This window comes from Magallana gigas, chromosome 4 (genome assembly GCF_963853765.1).
Source record: "Magallana gigas chromosome 4, xbMagGiga1.1, whole genome shotgun sequence".
NCBI lineage: Eukaryota > Metazoa > Mollusca > Bivalvia > Ostreida > Ostreidae > Magallana > Magallana gigas.
Genome location: NC_088856.1, coordinates 1,100,677 through 1,121,515, shown reverse-complemented (window position 1 = coordinate 1,121,515; position 20,839 = coordinate 1,100,677). Strand labels below are relative to the sequence as shown.

The window sequence follows — 20,839 nt, the reverse complement described above, 5'->3', positions numbered from 1 at the left end:
AATCATCTATTCAACTGTTGTAATTATCATTATTTCCAAGTTATTCAGAAAAGGTACAATATTCTTGTATTTAGTGTTTCCAGTAATAGTATTTAACCATGTTTTACGTAATGGATATATGCCAAAAACAGTTCTGTATGAAAAAAAATATCAGAAAGTTTCGAGGCTCTTTAGGGCCGAGTACTGTCCAATATTTTTTCATACAGAACTGTTTGAGGCATATCGTATATCGTACTTAAAACACTGCCATTGAATTTCATTTTTGATTTACCTGAGACAGTCCGATTTTGAAGGATATAAGTACTGTAACTATTAGTAACGTTCTGATTTTAAGAAGCTTACTTATATCGGAATGTCACAGGAAAATTTTAGACTGCAGGAACAAAGGAATGACATCACTGCAGTACGTGTTTTAACCTTGGTAAACACTGTTTACATTCATTGAACAGCTATAGCATAAAAGCAATGTTTCTAAATCCGAAATGAATTACAGTTAAATCTTTTATTCACAATTCCATTGCTGTAAACCGATATTTTAACTTTACAATGTATAACATGTTTGAATGATATTAATTGATTTTAATGATGTATCCTTGTACAGGTGTGACAGTGAGGACCCGTCTATATTCACAATTCCATTGCTGTAAACCGATATTTTAACTTTACAATGTATAACATGTTTGAATGATATTAATTGATTTTAATGATGTATCCTTGTACAGGTGTGACAGTGAGGACCCGTCTAAATTAGGTTATCGCTTCGTTCCAAAATGTCGCATTCTACAAGATTTACTTTAGTTAATTTAGGTCACCGTGTTAGAAGTCATGATGCCTTCATTTTAAAACAATCAAAGTTGTTTTATTGCCATATTGGTAATTAAGATGTGGATATCTCTTATAGTTTTTTTAAAATTCTCCTTTTATTTATAATCATAATAAAACAAAAATTCTCTGAAAATAAAATGCTCAGATGAATACTATATTGTTTGATCTCCAAAATAAGAACAGGCGGGAATTACTCTTAAGAAAATTTATTTAGTTATAAGCGTTTCCACTGAACCAGGTAGCACCAGGACCAGTTTCAGTCCCGTGTGTTTAACGTCTGCGAGTTTTCTTGTACCAGTTCATACTGGTTTTCCAGAAAGTCGTCTGCAAACATGAGCGACTGTCGTAGAGCTGTAAGGGCAAGGATGTTTATATCCGTCTTCAGTTGAGTTTCCTTCTCATAATTTTTGACCGGAAGAACATGGGATCTTGGGATAGCGATGATGTCAGCGGCTTTATTGACGGCATCTTCTACGACACTGCTCGTGAACATTTTGCTGACATCTTTGTTTACTCTTTCACAAATCTTGTCCATCTTTGTTAGAAAAGCCAACTGGGGTATACCTAGAAACAAAAAAACAATTTTTCACTTGTACAAACTTTTAATCTTTGAAGTTTCCCCGGTGTCACAAACATTTTTGATATTGACTCGCCCCTTCTAAATCTCTGACAGCCATAACTCATCTCAAACCACTATATGAGACTGACGTAAATCACACTTACACAACCACACCTGTCCACCAAGAGACTTAATTTCTTACAGTTATAAAAGAAAAACCCCTCTATAAGAAGAAACCAGAGACATAAAAGTACGTCTCTGTAGTAAAGCACGGCCTTTTTAACAAAAAATTGTTGTTTTTTTCGTTGTGTCTTTTAACAATCTTCTTTTGTTAAGGCTTTGATCTCTTTGAGGTTTACGACCTCTCAGAGAGAAGTTACTTTCTATACATGTATCTTCCACGAGACTTTTAATATCTTTGAGTTTTGTAATGGCCTTCTCAGACAGAAGCTACTTACCACTTTCTACCAAAAGACTTTTAATCTCCATGAGTTTTGTAACGACCCCCACAGACAGAAGTTACTTACCCCTATCCACCACCAGACTTTTGATATCCTTGAGTTTTGAGACGACCCTCTCAGACAGGACGTCTAGGGTACTACCGTCAAGTACAAACACCACCACGTGTATCCTGTCCTTCACTGTGGGCTCTTTGACAAAGCCTGGAGTTTTTGTTGATGCTTTCTCTACAGGGTTAAACTGAAACAGATTGACTCAATTTGTTACTTGTATTGTGAGGCAATATTTTACTAAGATGAGAAATTACTTTGGAGTTTAACATGCACAACATCATTAGATATATACAAGATTAAAGAGTCATATTGTAGACCTAATCAAACCTCCGTATCCATGTCAAAAGTGAAACGTTTTGTTTTGTTTGAAAAATTTGCAATGCCCCTTTTTACTGTCAAGCTACCTATAATGTCAAAGTTGTGAATGATGGCTTCAATGAACCATTTGGGCTTTCTTTACCAACCTTTTCTTGTGCTATTTCATGTATCATCTTAAAAAACTAACCATATAAAGACACATTGATTATTTATCAGTTGAGGAAGATACAACATCCAATACCGTGTAATGATTTGGGAGGTTTCCATCCAGAATAAAGCCCAGATCTTCACTTTTGATGGACAGCCCCTCCTCCACGCCCCGTGTGTCACAAATCCGAAAACGGAGGTATTTCTTGGTTGATGGGTCACGGATCCGGAATTTTTCAAACTGATAAAGAGATGAATTGAAGGTTTGTTAACGTTCTTAACATCTTTAAACATTGAATCTTTCAATTAGAATGTTATTTTAGTGAGGACAGAATCTTAAACTTACTGTTTTCGTGAGGCTGTTTTCGGCGCTCCCTGTGCATGCGCGGGAGGATATCCCGCCCTTGAAGATTGAGTTGATGGTGTTTAGGAAGCTTGATTTCCCGGCGCCGACCTGTCCTATCAGTAGGATGTTGACCTCAGGGATCTTCATCTCCTCCAGGGGCTCGTAATTTGCGACAAATTCTTTTAATTCTTGAAAAGTCTAAAAAGGCAAAATAAGCAGTACTTTTATCTGATTACTAGATGTAAGAGACAGGTATTCGATATGCAGTTCAATTCAAGGATGCAGCATTGGTGTTCATTATATAAATATAGTTATTATCTTGGTAGATGTTGTAACTCTTGAATTCGAAACCGCTAGTAATCCGTGTTTGATATGATTAAAGCAAACATTTATTTTATTTTAATGAAAATTTGAGTGAGTGTTTTCGAAATAACCTGAGATCTCTTTGCGAAGTTATTGAAGTGGATGAGTGACTGGGTTATTTGTAGATAAAAGCAGTCAATGATATACCTCTGAATTCCACTCTGATGAGTCCCTCCAGGGAGATTCAAGCTCATCATCTGGCAATCCATCTACAATAGCAACAAAGACACGAAATACACTCTACAATATTAAATAATCTTGCATAATTTAATACTACGAAAACAAAAGAGAAAAAAAAACAAAAACGAAACAAATAATTCAGCAATAGCAGAGCTGTGCACATTGAAAACTGAATAGATATTAGAGATTTAGTTTCTTAAAATATTATAAATCTCTTTTAATAACCATACTGAGATATTGATTAAAGCAAGAAACCATTGGCAAATACAAAATACTTAATTATTATACGTTATTTCAACTAGTTTTTAACGGTTTCAATTCCTTGATGTTATAAGTAAATGAAATGCATGCGTGATGACTGAATGTATTATGTTTATCTTGTAATCAAATCTGATCAATTTTTCTAACGTTTTAAAGATGACGACGCCAATGAATGAACTCCGACATTTGACCTTCTGTTTTGATCTGATCGTGAAGACTCTTGAGTCTCTTGTTCATTTTGATAATCAAATACATGTACTATTAAAAATGATGGCTGAGTAAAGCAATATTAATTACATGTACCTTTGACCAGGAAGACCTCCAGATCTCTGACGTTATTGTGACTGTTTGCCACTGAATCGACGGTCTCTCCTTTCCTGTCAAAATTTTGCCCGTCAAAAAAGGAAGAAGTATATAACACGTAATAGCCGTCTGCTGATTTATTCATAATAGAACCTGAGTAAAATGAAGGCAACGAATGAAACCATGGTCCGTGATCGTTTTGTTTAAAATGAGTTTGTCCACTTGTATGAGGAAACATCACTGGTTTCCAGTTGCCAGCAGAATGTAGTTTGAATAGAAATGCTTTCTGGTCTGTACACCAGCCCTCAGTACTACCCCAGCTGTCTGACAGGTACCCCCCGTACACGTTGTTATCCTTGTTGTAAAAGATGGTCACAGTGGGCCCCTTGTTGTCACACAACTCGTGGAACCTCTGGTAAGACAACCCGTCACGGCTTACTTTGTATAGGAGCTCAAACTGACTGTCCCTGCCAATCCATTGTGATATTTGTTTCTTGTCTTTACGTGTAAGTAGCTCCGCCATGCTTTATAAACTTTAAAACAAATGCACAAACAAAGGAATTAACTTATGAATGTAGTCTTGTAACAGTTTTGAAAAAAATGTTGAAGTTTTCTATATTTTATGAAACGAGTTGAATGCATCATTTTCTAGTATTTATTCTATGAGTATACTTGTTAATCGCTAAGTTATATTAGAGATACATGTGTTATTTTGCAATGTGATCATTTCATTCATTGCTAAGTGGTGGGGACTATAATTTGTTAGTTGTAATTAATTCGAATTTAATACCACAGTGTGACTGATATTACCAATGGTATAATTTTAAGGATACTTGAGTCCGAATTCAAGTTTAAAGATAAAAACTCACATTCTTTTGTAATGTTTATGTAAAGGTATGGTAATAGTGAATCTTATAGTGAGCCTTATGTTTACATGCATATCTTGCAAGAAAACCCAATCGACGTGCATTGATGCGACATAAAATGTTTAAATTGATTTTTAAAGTATTATCAGCAGGATAAAAGAGTGAGGAATATGTTAGGCCAGCCTACAAGTACGTTATTCATCCAAAGTCAGTGAAAGTGCCCCAAAACAATTTTTGTTGTTACAAGCGATTTTTGAAAACCAAATTCTCCATCTTTAGTTGTTGAGGGGATTAAATATAATATCTAGCTATGACTGACTTATGAATTAAAATATTACGATGTATTAATCCCATTTAATGTATTAAAATGAAAAATTTAGAAGCCAAATTTGATCAAAACCGGATGTCACAAACGAGAGTGGTCATATTTAGGTTCAAAAAATAATTTATCATAAATATGAAATATAAATATTGATTCGATGGGTGTTTAAATCGGTATTAAGTCTGTATTTGAGTGTAACGTAATTTACAGCAGTGTAACGTAATTCACGAACATACATAACTACTCTTTTAATTTCATATAATGACTAGAATGAAATATGCAAAGCTTTAAAAGAAATACTGATGGGAACCAAAAAGATCAAAGGTTAGAGAAAACTATCGGAAAGAAGAGGTTATTATGCTGTTTTTCACGCCGGGGGGGGGGGTGATTTGTAATAGCCGTTCAGATCATGTCTCTGGGACGCATGTTTCAAAAACGTCAATTTGGTACCATAAGGCTTGCAAGAAGTGGGTAACTTGTTGTATGAGCTCTGATCCTTGTCAAGGCAGTGAGAGTGACACCCCTACCAACAGTTTTACAGAAAGCAAGCACTGGAGCATTTATATTGTTGGTGATTAGGTGAACGCAAGTATCAAGCATATGCGCGCATATTGTCACCATGTACAAAGGTTTATAGTACACTGTGTGTTGAAAAAATTATCGGATACGACCAGGGATATCATTTCACATTAATGATATGTGGGGTAAAGTCCTTTAGATGGCCCGAACAGACAGACAAGACTTGGATTCCTAGTACAGAGAAATATTGATATTCTGTCTCTTTGAACGAGCCAGTAAAGCAGGAAGAGACTAGAAATATGTTTAAATTTTCTGAAATATATGAAGAAAAGTTCAAAGTTTGTGTGATAAACTGTTAAAATCCCTTCAATAAGATAACTGTATTTACTTCTTAATATTATGTTTATTTCCATATTGACTCTTACAACCTCGTTTGTGAACTACGATACGTTGCTTGTTTTATTCTACAGGTTTATTTTGAAATATAATGTATTGCCCATTCCCATCAAATTTATATGGACACAAGAAAACATTGCTTTTATTATCTGTAGTAAGTAGTTATTATGTTATTTAAGAACATACAGCTTTTGAATTCCCCTAATATTTAACAAGATATGTAAAATGTGACATAATCTGATTTGAAACAATCATAACACTTTAGAGATATATGTTATCATTTGCATAAGTATTGCCACATATCTTTTTTTATTTCCCATACTTTCATTTGTGAAATAACTGCTGTTTAATCATGAATAAAACATATAGATTTGCAATTTAAGGCATTGACGCGAATCACGTTACAAAGAAGACCATTTCACTATGTATCAAAACAAATATTTCCTCTGAGTTTCAACATAAAAACTTAAGAACCTCTTATTAAAAGGTATACAAATGAAAGCAGATGCATAATTCTTTGTTGAATTTAGAATGCAAGTCTAAAAAAAAGAATAAATAAAATAGGTTTTTTAATAACACAACATTTTTTTTTCTTTTTACCTTACAGATACTATGTGGTAAATGGACTATTTTAGAATTGATAGTCAATTTTCCATTGAACTATGGTTTTTAATTGGATAGTTACTCTATCTGCATCAAGCATTATTACTTGAAACATTATTTTTGAATGCTACAATAAAAAATTATTTTACATTTTGTATAGTATTACATGAAGGTACGTAATTCACTTTAGAACTAAAATTACACTGGATTTGTTAAATATGTCCGAAAAATATAACATCTTATTTTCCATAGCTCTTATGTGTGTTTCTCATGGTCATTCAGATGTTGCTCTATCCAAATTTATACATTCCCTGCGATATCTGTACTGAGCCATTTTTCGGAAATGTTTGGGGCACTTTAACTGACTTTGGATGTAATGATAATATCTAAGATGCAAGACATGTACTTAATAAATTAATATTCAAAATACTAAAAATTGATGACGTTATTTTGATAATTCATGCAGATCTAGACATGCACCTTAATCATTTATGATATCAAAATACAGGTTTAGGTGATATGTGCTAATAAACGGGTAACTTGCAAGGGGAATAGAAAGAAGAACACGAATAATCTTGCTTATATAAGGAATAAGGAATCATTCTTTGAGTATTATGAGGTGATAATTTTGGTCGGGGCGTGATCAAATCCAATAAAGCCCGAAGGGCTTTATGATAGATTTGAACACGCCCCGACCGAAATTATCACCTCATAATATTCAAAGAATGATTCCTTATTACTTATATTTATATAATATTAGGCCATAGTACGATTAAATATTTAAATATAAATAAACAAACCCCGCTGGCGGCTCAATTTGCCTGCATTTGTATTATGAGTTATATAGTACAAAATCGATACGCATTGTTATCACAGGCAAATACACTGGATAATGTAAATATATCGAAATAAGTTAGTTTGCAACTGTTGTTTGCCAAAACCGTACATTTGTTAGTTCATATTTACTATGTGAGCTCCTTGGGTATAAAGTCTAACGTTAAGAAACTACATTGTTCAAAGTAACAATAAAACTATACAAACCGTGCAATTCTGCTACTTTCGTTTCTTTTTTTGATTATTCAAGTACGGTGTAACATATCAACCACAAAAGAATACATTTTGCGGGTTGTGCGTTATAGTTCACGTATAGTTAACCCCCTCTGTTACTTTTAAATCCTTTAAACTATCTTTCAACTTAATACACAATGAAGACGGTAAACTGACCATTGTAACAAATACTGTGGTTTCATCAATATTCGTTGAATACCAATTTTTAGTGGATTTCGTTGTTAAGTTGATCCATGAAATTAAATGTTCATTGAAACGCAATTTCTATTTCTATTTTGTATTAAAAGGGTCATTGGCCATGAATTTACGTATCCTTGAAACTGTGATTTTCACTTTATCCACGAAAATTGATACCCTGGAACATTAATGAAACCACAGTAGATTGTAAAAGTTTTTTTTTGTGCCAGGCAATCCTAAAAACTTATATGACGACTACAGGTAGGTAAAAATATTTGTGAAAATAAAATCCATATATCACACAGGTAGTGATCTAACAATGCTGTCTCGAACAGACAAAAGATATTTTCACTTTCCTCAGTAGTTAATTAAATTCGATACCAACCTTAGCTTGGCTCAGGATAATAAATCATCGAGGGAACAATCTTTAAGAAAAGCTTTGGATTGTAAATTTATCTTATGAAACTTCCAAATGATTAAAGATTGATATTTACAAAATTTAACCTATTGAAACTGGAAGATGGAATAACATAGAAAGATGTCATAGAAATTGTTCATTATGTAATAAAAACACTTTGGGTGACGAATACCACTATGTTATGAAATGCCAAGCATTTTCTTTATTCCACAACAAACTGAAGAAAAATATTTAACAAATGTTAATACTTATAAATTTGGGAATTTTACGAATACTAATGACATTGATTCATTTAAAAAATTGTCCATATTTGTTAAGAAAATATTAGCTCGATTTATTTAACACTGTACTCTTTCTAACTTGACCCAGCATTTGAACATTTGTAAAAAAATTTTTGAACATCATGTACCATTGATATAGTTTGAGAGAAATAAACATTCATTCATTCAACAATACAGTAAACTCCACACAACACTAGTTTTGTTGTAAGGACCATTGTAGCAACCTCTAATGATAATACACCGTTCTCTATCAGTGGTCAGTGGACTGTGTATCATTATAGGTTGCTAAATACCATGATGGTTTACTTGATATTGTCCTTTTTTTTTTTACACAGTTGATTAAGGTGGGTCGCGGGTTTGCTCTCGTCATCAAATTCTGTACTCAATTTAGACAACTCGACTGGCTGTTTTGTGCACATTTGTTTATGACGTCATAAAGGAGACATCTCAAGGTTTCCCGCTTCATATTTTCAAACGTCAAATGCTCTTAGTTATAATAACGAACTTCGATTTAGGTCTATAGTGTAAATAATAAAGTAGTAATTCATACCAGTCTTAGTTTTCATGTAAGAATCGTAAGTTGGAAATGCAGATTGGAAGCAATGCATCATAACTACGTAGATTATTAGCAAGAATTGGAGCGTTACTTTTTTAAAACTCTCTGTGCAATCGTCCATAAAAGCTAAGTAATGACAGGCATATAGTCTCAAACTTGAGAGAGAGAGAGAGAGAGATTTGTTTGTAAAATAGTTTGGGTCGGTAATAGCGAGCGAAGCGAGCTCTAAGAACCAGTGTGCGCGGGAAAAAGAACGAGCTAAACCTACAGTTCATCAAACAAAATGTTTTGTCTACGTCCCATAATGCTCTCTAATGTTTTCACCCGTGGTGCTATGCCATAAATGGCCGACTTTTAACTCGTAATTTACGGTGTCTCGAGGTTTTAAGACACGTTTTGAGTACCGCATATGCTTTGGCGAGACTCACAAGATTTGTTACATGCTTCCATACCTCCGTAATGAGTCGAGAAACGTAAGCAAAGACGAACAAAGTCATGGATGACGTCACAGTGCACTTGCGCTATATTTCCCGCGATAAATTTAGAGGTGGATCAAACATCTGTAATGCGTGTACTAGCTATTTCAGTATAGACTGCGATACCTGCCTCATTGACGTATGATTTGTTTTTATTTTTTTTAATTTAGAGATTTTATGTATAATTTATATGTAAGCAAGAGTCATACTTTACTGTCACATTGATCCATTTTTTAGCTAATTGTGCATGAATGAGTAGGGAGGAAATAAACAATAGGACATTTTGAAATAAATAAAAAGGAATAAAATAAAAAAAATAAACAGTTAAAAAAATTATGTATATATGGCATATAGTCAGACCATTAAATTTAAAAGTGGGAAATTACACACCTACAAACAGGTACCGGGCTCTCTCTCTCTCTCTCTCTCTCTCTCTCTCTCTCTCTCTCTCTGGGAAGGAGATTGCGCTGTATGTATCATAACCATTAAAATTAGTACCTTTGGTATACTTATTGTAGAGCAATATACTCTCTCAAAAATTCTTTGACGTTCGTTGATACCTAATTAAAAAGTTGACAATGATGCAAGGTATGTGTATAATTCTTGCTGCGCTCGCCAGAACGGTAGCACCGTAAAACATATTCTTCAAAAGAAAAAAACTGACAAGCATTTATAGTAAGTATATCGTAACTATTTTGACAGATAAAAGGGAGGAGCAAAGCCGGGGAATCTAAATTAGTTGTGAAGATTTTGATAACCAAAATAAAAGTCAATATCTTACAAATATCATCCGTTTTTTTTTAGATTTGAGACTATTCGCAAATATTTACATTAACATTTAACATTACATTTAACAAAGAGAATGTGATAATTGGGAACCTACTTAAAAATTTGGTACCACCCTTTACTCTAAATTTTTGATATAAAAAATACTATGCTCTGCATTCTCTGATTTAGAATGAGAGGGCAAAAGTGGGCTTTTTGATTTGATATTCTTAATAGCAACTATACAAATCTGGTTAATTAAAAAAGTGTCTTTATAATTGTCACAATTGCATTCAAATTGTATACTAGGTTCTTAACACATTTCACCAATCTGGTAAAAGGATGGTCCTTGTAAGTCAAACAAAACAAAATTTACAAAACAAACACAATTTATTTATAAATATACAATAATTAGGAGGTTGTTGATATCAGTTCTATCGGATGGACTAGATGGCATTCGACAAGACGTCTCACATAAGGTAAGTTCCGTAGGACTGGGAAAGCATACGTTTTTGGTTTGGATATTAATTGTCCCACCATAAGTCCTTCCACGGATATAACATGGTCCACCACGTGCACGTGCCCACTCCGTGGTCACCTATTTAAATATCGAACAACATGGCATAATAAGTTTTCTTATACACATATTTGAAATTAGATACATATACTGACTCATTAAACACACCGCTGCAGTATATTACAATTATGGGCTACCGTAACATAACAGCTATTTAAATTACAATTTCACATACCTGTAGTCTAACTCTACTCACAATGCAGAATTAATATCAACCATGACAATAGAAATAATGTAACACTTACTGGGTTGTATCTCTCTCACACAAATAAGCCCACACAGGGATGCCGTTCCCAAGATCACACAGCATGGGAAACGCCCAAAATATCTCACCAAGAGTACAGACACGTCCACACAGCTTGTCGCCCAGAATACATCTAAGCTCACTCTTCAAACCACTAAGCAAGTTTATTTAAAAATAAATAATACCTGTTAAACAGGTTTTCTCCAGGAGTATTACTACACCCAGTGACCACTCATGCAAGCAAAAATATATAAATAACTCAAAAGTATGGAAATACATTTCAAACAAAATTTAGATACTAGAACTCAACCAAAAGTATGGGAGTATGGTTGGAACATAATTGTGACAATACCTCCATTCCTAAGAACAAAATACAATTTTGTAACATTTTATCGTAAATGAAATGTGCCGTAAGTTAAACAGTTCATGCACTTAAAACTAATCTATTCTGCAACATGTCGGCTCAGGAAATCTGCTCCAATGTTCTCTGATCCTTTGATGACCTCTTTTTCTGGTTTAGAATTACGGAACTTTGAGTGAAATCCTTCCTCTGTCAGTTGGAATCGCATTAGTAGCGCCTGCTTCAGACATCTGTAATTGAGAGCTTCACCTGCAGGTAATCTAGAATAAACGTCCAGAGTTTTACCTTTTAACAATGATCTGAGATTGATGGCCCAGATGGACTCTTCCCATTTTGCGTTGAATGCAAATCTCTCGAATCTCTGTAAATAGGAGTCAATACAGTCATTAGTTTCTTAAAAAACTGGTAGTTTGGGAAGTTTAGCCTGACTTGATACAGAAGCACTTGCAGCAGCTATCTCTGAGTTTTTCTGTCTCTGTAACTCTGTTTCTCTCTTTATCGTTTCTAGCTCAATCTCTTTTTCTATCTTACGAATTTCTCTATCTGCCGCTCTCTCATCTCTTTCAAATTTCTTTGTCTCTTTATTTTTTTCAAATTCTCTCAGATCTTCATCTTTCAATCCTAATCTAGTACCCAACTCAATGAATTTCATGTTCAAAAAGAAAAAAAATGAGCAACAAACCGCTCAACGTGCGAAAATTTGTACACATACAATGTAAAAATGTTTGAGTTTTTCTACAAACAAATTGCTACATTAGAAAAAAAATTCTAAAGTAAGCACAGGTACTAACATATATCACAATGGAAAAATATGCGAGTAGTTCACACAAATAGTACCACAAAAAAATGACTAAACAAAGACCATCCCACCGCTGCCATCAAAATGTCACAATTGCATTCAAATTGTAGACTAGGTTCTTAACACATTTCACCAATCTGGTAAAAGGATGGTCCTTGTAAGTCAAACAAAACAAAATTTACAAAACAAACACAATTTATTTATAAATATACAATAATTAGGAGGTTGTTGACATCAGTTCTATCGGATGGACTAGATGGCATTCGACAAGACGTCTCACATAAGGTAAGTTCCGTAGGACTGGGAAAGCATACGTTTTTGGTTTGGATATTAATTGTCCCACCATAAGCCCTTCCACGGATATAACATGGTCCACCACGTGCACGTGCCCACTCCGTGGTCACCTATTTAAATATCGAACAACGTGGCATAATAAGTTTTCTTATACACATATTTGAAATTAGATACATATACTGACTCATTAAACACACCGCTGCAGTATATTACAATTCTGGGCTACCGTAACATAACAGCTATTTAAATTACAATTTCACATACCTGTAGTCTAACTCTACTCACAATGCAGAATTAATATCAACCATGACAATAGAAATAATGTAACACTTACTGGGTTGTATCTCTCTCACACAAATAAGCCCACACAGGGATGCCGTTCCCAAGATCACACAGCATGGGAAACGCCCAAGATATCTCACCAAGAGTACAGACACGTCCACACAGCTTGTCGCCCAGAATACATCTAAGCTCACTCTTCAAACCACTAAGCAAGTTTATTTAAAAATAAATAATACCTGTTAAACAGGTTTTCTCCAGTAGTATTACTACACCCAGTGACCACTCATGCAAGCAAAAATATATAAATAACTCAAAAGTATGGAAATACATTTCAAACAAAATTTAGATACTAGAACTCAACCAAAAGTATGGGAGTATGGTTGGAACATAATTGTGACAATAATACAAAAGTAAAATTAAGAACTATTGTTTTTCAAAGGCCAATGCTAACCGGGGGTACACTGGAGGCCCTATAACTTCGAATTCATAATAAAAATATGCTTTTTTTTTTCTTTTTTTTTATCTCCGCGTTATTTTTATACTCTCCAAAATTGCTTTTTAAAAAATGTAAGCTTCTAGTTTAAACTTAAGAAGTCTAAATTTGATTTTTAAGTGATGTTATCACTAAATTAGTGGAACGGGTGAAAAATAAATGATGTCGTACTCACGATGTCAAATACGAAAATACGGCAATTTTCAGTAAAGATAAAATAGAAAAAATCTAGCGAGAACACATATTATTTTTTTTTACATAAATTTTTTTAAATCACTTTTTCTTTACGCACAGAAACAGTTGACAAATTTGTCTAAACTGTTTAAGAGTTACTTGCAATTTCTCAAAACAACTCCATCTTAAAAATTCTCATTTTCCTTTGTATTCATTAAAAAAGCGTCAAAACAGCACCATCAACAATACCAAGTTCAAAGCGGTATTGCATAAAAACAGCGTAGACAAATTTGATAAATATTTTTTGTAATGAACTGTAAATCCTACAGAACGATTTGACAAATTTTCAGGGTATGTTTTCTCGTGAGATTTTTTATGGGGTAAACCCGCGACCCACCTTAAATGCTTAGAGAGAATAATAAGTCTTAATATGTCATTTTAGATCGGTTAGTAAAACAGTCTACCCTGTTCTTTCGCTCACAGTATAAATAATTTGAGGCTTATGTCCTTTACATGTAACATGTAGCAGGGCAGATTTATACCGGTAGATTTTTAGGTTTTCCTGTCATAAATACAGGTGCCCGAATTAATGAACATGTTAACAACATTTACAAGCATACAAATAACATCAAATATAGTTTTAATGTACATCAATTGCTGCGTTTAACTCCTTCCCCAAACAAATAATTACATAATAAGCTCATTTTTTGTAGCACTAATTCATCGTTATTTTACGTCATCTTTAAGTTACACGAAGTTAACCCAAAAAGCCACAAAACAAGTTTTAATAGTTTCCCCCAGAGAATCCTAATACGTTTGGGGGCCTCAGTCCTGTTTATTTAATGTCTCCATCTTTTATTGTTTAAGCTCATACTGGTTCTCAAGAAAGTCGTCTGCAAACATCAACGACTTCCGCAACGTCATTAGAGCTAAAATGTTGATACTGGTCAGGAGTTCAGATTCCTTCTCATAATTTTTGACCGGAAGTACATGGAATCTTTGGATAGCGAAGAGACCCGCGGCCTTGTTGACAGCATCTTCTACAGTTTTACTAATGTACACTTTGCTGACGTCATCTCTGACCAATTCATTAATTTCGTCATTCTTGGTAAGGAATCTAAATCTAAAACTTCGTTAATGAATATACTAATGCACGTCTAGGTTAATTCACCAAAGAAACGAGAACATTTTGTATTTAATGACTTTTCCAATTTCAAACCTCTATCAACGTACAGTAAGACTTTTGATCTCTTGAAGTGTTTTAACAACGTGGTTTGACAGAAAGTTCAGACTACCCTTGTTAAGAAAGAAAACGACCACGTGTATTTTATCCCTCATTGTTTGTTTCTTAACAAAGCCCGGGCTTTTTATTGACGCCCCGGACTCGATGTCAAACTGAAGAGATTTAGTTATCTAATTTTAAGGTATGTTGCTGATCAACCTGTCTTCTTAAAAAGTAAAATTACAACAACAGTAACTTTCCTATTCTGGTGAGTATTGCAAAATCGTTGGCATTTGTTTTAAACGAGAAAAAGTTAATATGATAATAATGAATAAACTCTAACCTATGACTCGGTAGACCTCCGGGTTAGTAACGTTGTTGTGACTGTTTTCTACGGATTGGGCGGTCTACCCTCTCATGTCAAATGTTTGTCCCTCAAGGAGCTCATTTATACTGAATTTGTAAAAGTTTGATCGAGAATTTTCAATCATTTGAAAGGATATGTTAAATGACCCCAATTGCAAGGAAAAAAACCAAGGCTCTTAATAAAGATTTTGGAATGTGTTTCTCCATCTACAGTATGTAGGGATTGGTTTCCAATGACCAGGAGTTTACAATTCAACGAGAAATGTCCTATGATCCGTACAACTGCCACCGAATTTCATCCGATTTGTTTGTTAACCAGACCCCACTGTTTCCAAGCTTTGTGACAGGTACCCAACTCAAGAAACATTTTAATTTGTTTTACCCTCCGTCTCGATTTGATTTGTATTTCTATCTCAACCGAGTTTTTAGACAACCTTTTCACTATCTAAAATTATGGGAATTATTATAGACATTGTATGTTTTTTTTTAATAATTTATAATGGGAGATTGAATGTCGTGGTAAATTGAAGACTACATGTATATCATTGTAATTGATATTTAAGTTATATATAGAGATGTAGGAAAATATTGAATTTATTCTAATCAAACGGTTTTCCTGACCGTGTACCTGTTAAATATGTAAATCCTAATCTTCATAAATGCATATAAATGCATTCACATCCTGGAACTGTTAATTGCTGTTTTAAAGAGAATCAACTTGCCGTAACAGTACAAATAGTTTATAAATAGTTAATTGATTGAGAGCCAATCAATAATTTTCTTAAATTAGAAGACATGAAACATTACAACACCCTTAGTTACCCTAGAATATTTACACTAACTACTTACCAAAAAATATTACTGCTTTCGTATATTGATCCAAAATGATCTGTTTAATTCAACATTGTTATGGTAGCCGGTTTCAACCATAATTTGAAAGAAAAAAGTTTATTTGGATTATTTACGCTTAGGCATTTAGATACTATGGTACTTGAGTTATGTTACTGTGATTCTCGAAGTCATAAATAATTGATTTGACCAAATAAAAATAATTAATATGAAAGTCCTAAATGATTATGTAGTTATGGATTTATTTTACATTTTGTTGATGTTCATTCAGTATTATTTTTTGAAAAAAGGTCACTTGACATGGTAGACTTGTTGATGAAAATACTAATTACTGTTATTTATCAGTCTAAATTTCCATAAACTTTTAAAATACTAGTAATTTATTTCTAAACAAGTGTGAATATAACATATAAAAACAATCTTAATTAAACTGGCGAAATTGATTTGTGAATTGAAATGAGACTAAATGTACAATGCTATTTTAAACTACGCAATCTCATTCAATTAGGATCAGACCAATGGTTTGAAATGCTCAGTCCCTTTTGTTTAATGTCTGCATATTATCCTGTTGCCAATCATACTGGTTCTCCAGAAAGTCATCTGCAAACTCCAACGACTTTCGGAGAGCCGTCAAAGCAAGAATGTTTATATCCGTATCGAGAGCAATTTCTTTCTCATAATTTTTAACCGGAAGTACTTGGGATCTTGGGAGAGCCATGACCTCAGCGGCATTGTTGACTGCGTCTTCTACAACTCTACTCACGAACATTTTGCTGACGTCTTTCTCCACCAATTTACAAAGTTTGTCTATCTTGGTAAGGAAAACTAAATGGGGTATACCTGGAAATAATTATAATATATAAGATTCGAATGTTTTATCCATATATACATTAACAGGCAAGGGTTTAAGTGACATCTTCATAATAAGAAGGAATCACATTATTGCTTAAACATATTTGTTATATACCCTTCATCACGTCGTGTCACAATCTTCTTCAGTAAACAAGTAGTCGACTCGAGAGCGTGATCGGCAATTGATAATGAGATAACACATTCGATAACAAAAGGAGGAAAAAACAGATCGGGAAATGAGCAATGTTTTGGATTGAAGGGCTCCCAAAAGGAATAATATTGATGTTTTATTTTATTTTTTCTCTTATCAAGTGTGACAATGGTGGTTCATACGTGTTTATTGATATTGTTAATATTTATCTCTCCTAATAAAAAACAATATGATATAATAAATTGATATATTTTGCCAACGTCGTAGTAGTATTTTCAGTTTCTCATTAAAAAAAATTGCTGTCATTCATTTTCCCCTCGATTACTTTTCACGCGCACATGCGCAAATCTACACATACGTAAGTCGTTCACTTATATACATAAGACAATCTCCATTTCTTTTCCCATTGAATAATCCAGCTGCTAAACTAATTCATGTGAATAATCTGTCGTATTTGTCACAAATTGTTCTTTTATGCAGCTCATCATACTGACAAACTTTGGGTCAAGTTTTCAACATAGCAAACATAGCGTTAAAACAATACTTATAGCTATTCTATATTTTTGGATTGTAAGTTGTTGGCACAATTGCTTTATCCAATTGAATCAATCCTTTTTATAATGTGATTTGAATCGAATTATTTTACCCCTTTACTTGCTTTTTGATCATCATTCATTCACTTTTTATTATTTTTTTACTTTCAACAGTTTTACCGTATAAGTATTTAATGCGTTTCTTTATAGTAAAAAAAAATCTTTATTAGGAAATAATATAAGTTTTACTAGATATGAGTTTAATTTTGTAGTTTGATACTAAATATTTTGATTTAAATGAAATTTGTTACTGCTATCAACCGTAAGACATTTCATCTCCATGAAGTTTGCTACGACCCTTTCAGACACGGGTACTCATCCTTACATCGATACCTTTTATTTCTAAAGATCAATAACAATCCTATCCAAGACAAGTTACTTACTTCTATCTACCACTATTCTTTTGATCTCTTTGAGTTTTGAGACGACCCCCTCAGACAGGACGTCCAGGCTACTTCCGTCAAGTACAAACCCCACCACGTGCATTTTCTCTCGGACTGTTGGTTCTTCCACGAAACCAGTTCTTTCTGTTGACGCTTCCGAATCGAGTTGAAACTAAAAGTATATTTTATTTCTGAAGCCTTTCTCTATACATGTACTTGAAAAATATAAGTTAGTTTTAAAAGGTAATGAAGCACATTTTTGTGATTTATAAAAAAATATCTGATGGTAGTACTTTTTTTTCACACAGGGAGTTTCTGTTAAAAACATATCCAGAAAAAATATATACAGATCCATACTTACAGTGTAATGGTTTGGAAGGTTTCCATCAAGGAGAAAACTTATGTCCTCACTATTAATGGAGACACCGTCCTCCACGCCCCGTGTGTCGCAGATCCGGAAACAAAGGTGTTTCTTTGTTGTAGGGTCACGAACCCGGAATTTGTAAAACTATTTATATCATAATTTCGAATTAAAATTATAAAAACTGCCTGAACTGTGTAATAGAAACTAGAATATATTCTTGAATAAAATGTTTTCTAGAGAGAGAGAGAGAGAGAGAGAGAGAGAGAGAGAGAGAGAGAGAGAGAGAGAGAGAACGAACCTTTTGTGTAAGGCTGATTTCTGCGCTTCCAGTGCAAGCACGAGATGACATTTTGCCCTTAAAAATTGTGTTTATGGTATTGATAAAGCTAGATTTTCCTGCACCAACCGGACCAATGAGTAAAATGTTGACCTCTGGGATTTTTATCTCTTCAAAAGGTTTGTAGTTTGCGACAAATTCTTTTAATTCTTGAAAAGTCTGATGATTGAAGATAAACCAAACAGCAGTGATATATATCACTCAACATGTTTTCTGACATTAAAGCCAAAAAAAAGAAAAAAAAGAAACACAAATACTATTATTAAAATAAAACTATTTGAAAAGGTTATCAATTGTACGTTAAAATACTCTGAAGTATAGCTTCAACATTCGTGTAGTTAAACTCTAAATTTTGAATTAACATTTTCCATAATTGCATTTGCGTCTTGTTTTTTGAGCCAAAATTTAAGTTATCTAGATATGAAAAAAAATAATTGTAATTACAAGTCGTCTTTTTGAGGTTTTGTCAGACACAACAAAACTTTAATGATCATTTTATATTTATTTCTGTCAAACTATTTAGATATGGTTTTGTAATTTTTGGCATGGCATATATTAATTTTTTCCTACTCAACAAGAGATAATTATAATATGTTGGTGTAAAGATATTATATGTTGAGTACTTTCTAGATTTCATCATTGTCAATGGCATTTTTTAATAACACAAACCTGTTGACTCCATTCTGGTGAATCCCTCCAAAAAGAGTCCAGTTCTTCGTCTATAGAACCTTCTAGAATAGAATATTAGCATTTATTTTTACATGTGCCTCTCAGTACTTACTTATCGAATGACAAAACAAAAGGGAAATACGTACTAATCGGGATCCATTAAGTTTTTTAATTTGAAGTTTTGTTTTGGTCAGAAAAAAATGAAAAAAAGTTCCTAAGAGAATAAAAATAAAAACAACAGTTGGGAAGATTATTTTCGAACATAACAATGATTACTTGTAGGAAGATTTACTGACCTTTCACTCGGTAGACCTCCAGATCAGTGACGTTGTTATGACCGTTTGACACAGACTTGGCGGTTTCTCCTTTCATGTCAAATCTTTGACCATCAAATAAACTATAAGAGTTTAGATTGTAAAATTTTGACTGCGGTTTACCAGTCGTGTTTATAATTAGATAAATTGAATTCAACGAATAAAACCATGGTCCGTTAGTGTTATTTTTATAATGGGTTTCCTTTGTTACATATGGGAACTTCACTGGTTTCCAGTTGCCAGCAGAATATAATTTGAACAGAAACGCTCTCTGGTCTGTACACCAGCTTCCAGTACTTCCCCAGCTGTCTGACAGGTAACCCCCGTACACGTTGTTGTCTGTGTTGTAGAAGATGGTCACAGTAGGTCCCTTGTTGTCGCACAACTCGTGGAACTTCTCTGCTGACCCCCCGTCTCGGCTTATTTTGTACAAAAGCTCATACTGACTATCCTTGCCAATCCATTGGGATATTTCTTTCTTGTCTCGACGTGTTAGTGATCTTTCCATGCTTTTTTATCAGCTGATAACCTCACCAAACATCAATTTGTCCTAGTTATTTAAGTAATATAACAACGATATTCGAAGTTACATGTACATTCAAAAAAGTATTTCAAAAACTTACCATTTAACTACGACAACATCTTATAATTTGTCACTTAATACTTTCGTTTTAGATCTGAAAAAAGTATGACAGCAAATAGCAGTCACAAAATAGTAGCGCTACTTAAATTTATTTTCCAAACATGCTGAAAGTAACACAGGTATAATCATATCTAAAAGTAATGTTTAATAACAATAATTGTTTTCTAACATTTGTTTAAGTGCCTGGATTATACAAGTTTGAATATGAATCTTATTTTTCCGTCATAGCTTCTTGTTATTGAAATATACATATAACTAGACTCTTGTTGCAAAAGCAACAAAAAGGTCTTCCGTTTTGATATACATGTGTCAATTAAATTGTAAGACATTGCAAGTCATGTAAAATAACGAGAATGAAAAAGAAATCAATTTTTGAAGTACTTTCTGTGACGACCGGAAGATACGCCCAACTAAACAAATCATGTTAATCATTTGTACAATCATAAGTCAGTCTTTACTCAAAGTTTGGTTGTTCACGTCTCGGCCAAAATTAAGATCTCTTTGAAACAATATTTTTGTCTCGAGACCGGAAACGGACGAATTGAAACAAAAGCTGGTATTTCTTGTACATTTGCTTAGCGTACATCACTGTTTATTACGGGCCGCCGGAA

At 33.5% G+C, this 20,839-nt stretch overlaps 3 protein-coding genes and 1 long non-coding RNA gene across 4 annotated transcripts in view; 1 reads left to right on the top strand and 3 right to left on the bottom strand.

Moving 5' to 3' along the window:
- Positions 1-20,839, top strand: part of LOC136269546 (integrator complex subunit 13-like) — an 83,733-nt gene that overhangs the window by 49,861 nt on the left and 13,033 nt on the right. The window lies entirely within an intron of this gene.
- Positions 902-7,612, bottom strand: LOC105317715 (interferon-induced protein 44). The gene is made up of 7 exons (XM_066080826.1): positions 7,562-7,612; positions 3,815-4,347; positions 3,218-3,279; positions 2,708-2,905; positions 2,456-2,602; positions 1,912-2,083; positions 902-1,389 (listed from the first exon to the last, which is right to left on the bottom strand). Exons 2-7 carry the CDS (start codon positions 4,335-4,337, stop codon positions 1,082-1,084), a joined length of 1,410 nt encoding a protein of 469 aa, XP_065936898.1. The 5' UTR covers positions 4,338-4,347; positions 7,562-7,612; the 3' UTR covers positions 902-1,081.
- On the bottom strand, positions 10,577-13,048 carry LOC105340806 (uncharacterized). Its single transcript, XR_010712604.1, has 3 exons — positions 12,871-13,048; positions 11,084-12,646; positions 10,577-10,859 (listed from the first exon to the last, which is right to left on the bottom strand). It is a non-coding gene; the product is annotated as an uncharacterized lncRNA (long non-coding RNA).
- On the bottom strand, positions 16,296-20,272 carry LOC105319633 (interferon-induced protein 44-like). The gene is made up of 7 exons (XM_066080825.1): positions 20,209-20,272; positions 19,568-20,106; positions 19,272-19,333; positions 18,564-18,761; positions 18,263-18,409; positions 17,902-18,073; positions 16,296-16,762 (listed from the first exon to the last, which is right to left on the bottom strand). Exons 2-7 carry the CDS (start codon positions 20,091-20,093, stop codon positions 16,455-16,457), a joined length of 1,413 nt encoding a protein of 470 aa, XP_065936897.1. The 5' UTR covers positions 20,094-20,106; positions 20,209-20,272; the 3' UTR covers positions 16,296-16,454.

Bases quoted from the DNA above. Each gene is read 5' to 3' on its own strand.
- LOC105317715 (XM_066080826.1), bottom strand. From the start codon at position 4,337: ATGGCGGAGCTACTTACACGTAAAGACAAGAAACAAATATCACAATGG. The intron at 2,084-2,455 runs GTATTGGATGTT...AATCTGTTTCAG, and splicing joins ACCTCCCAAATCATTACACG to TTTAACCCTGTAGAGAAAGC. The intron at 1,390-1,911 runs GTAAGTAACTTC...TTTTGTTTCTAG, and splicing joins AAGTCTGGTGGTGGATAGGG to GTATACCCCAGTTGGCTTTT.
- LOC105319633 (XM_066080825.1), bottom strand. From the start codon at position 20,093: ATGGAAAGATCACTAACACGTCGAGACAAGAAAGAAATATCCCAATGG. The intron at 18,762-19,271 runs GTTTGTGTTATT...TTCAATCATCAG, and splicing joins CACCAGAATGGAGTCAACAG to ACTTTTCAAGAATTAAAAGA. The intron at 18,074-18,262 runs GTAAGTATGGAT...ATATACTTTTAG, and splicing joins ACCTTCCAAACCATTACACT to TTTCAACTCGATTCGGAAGC.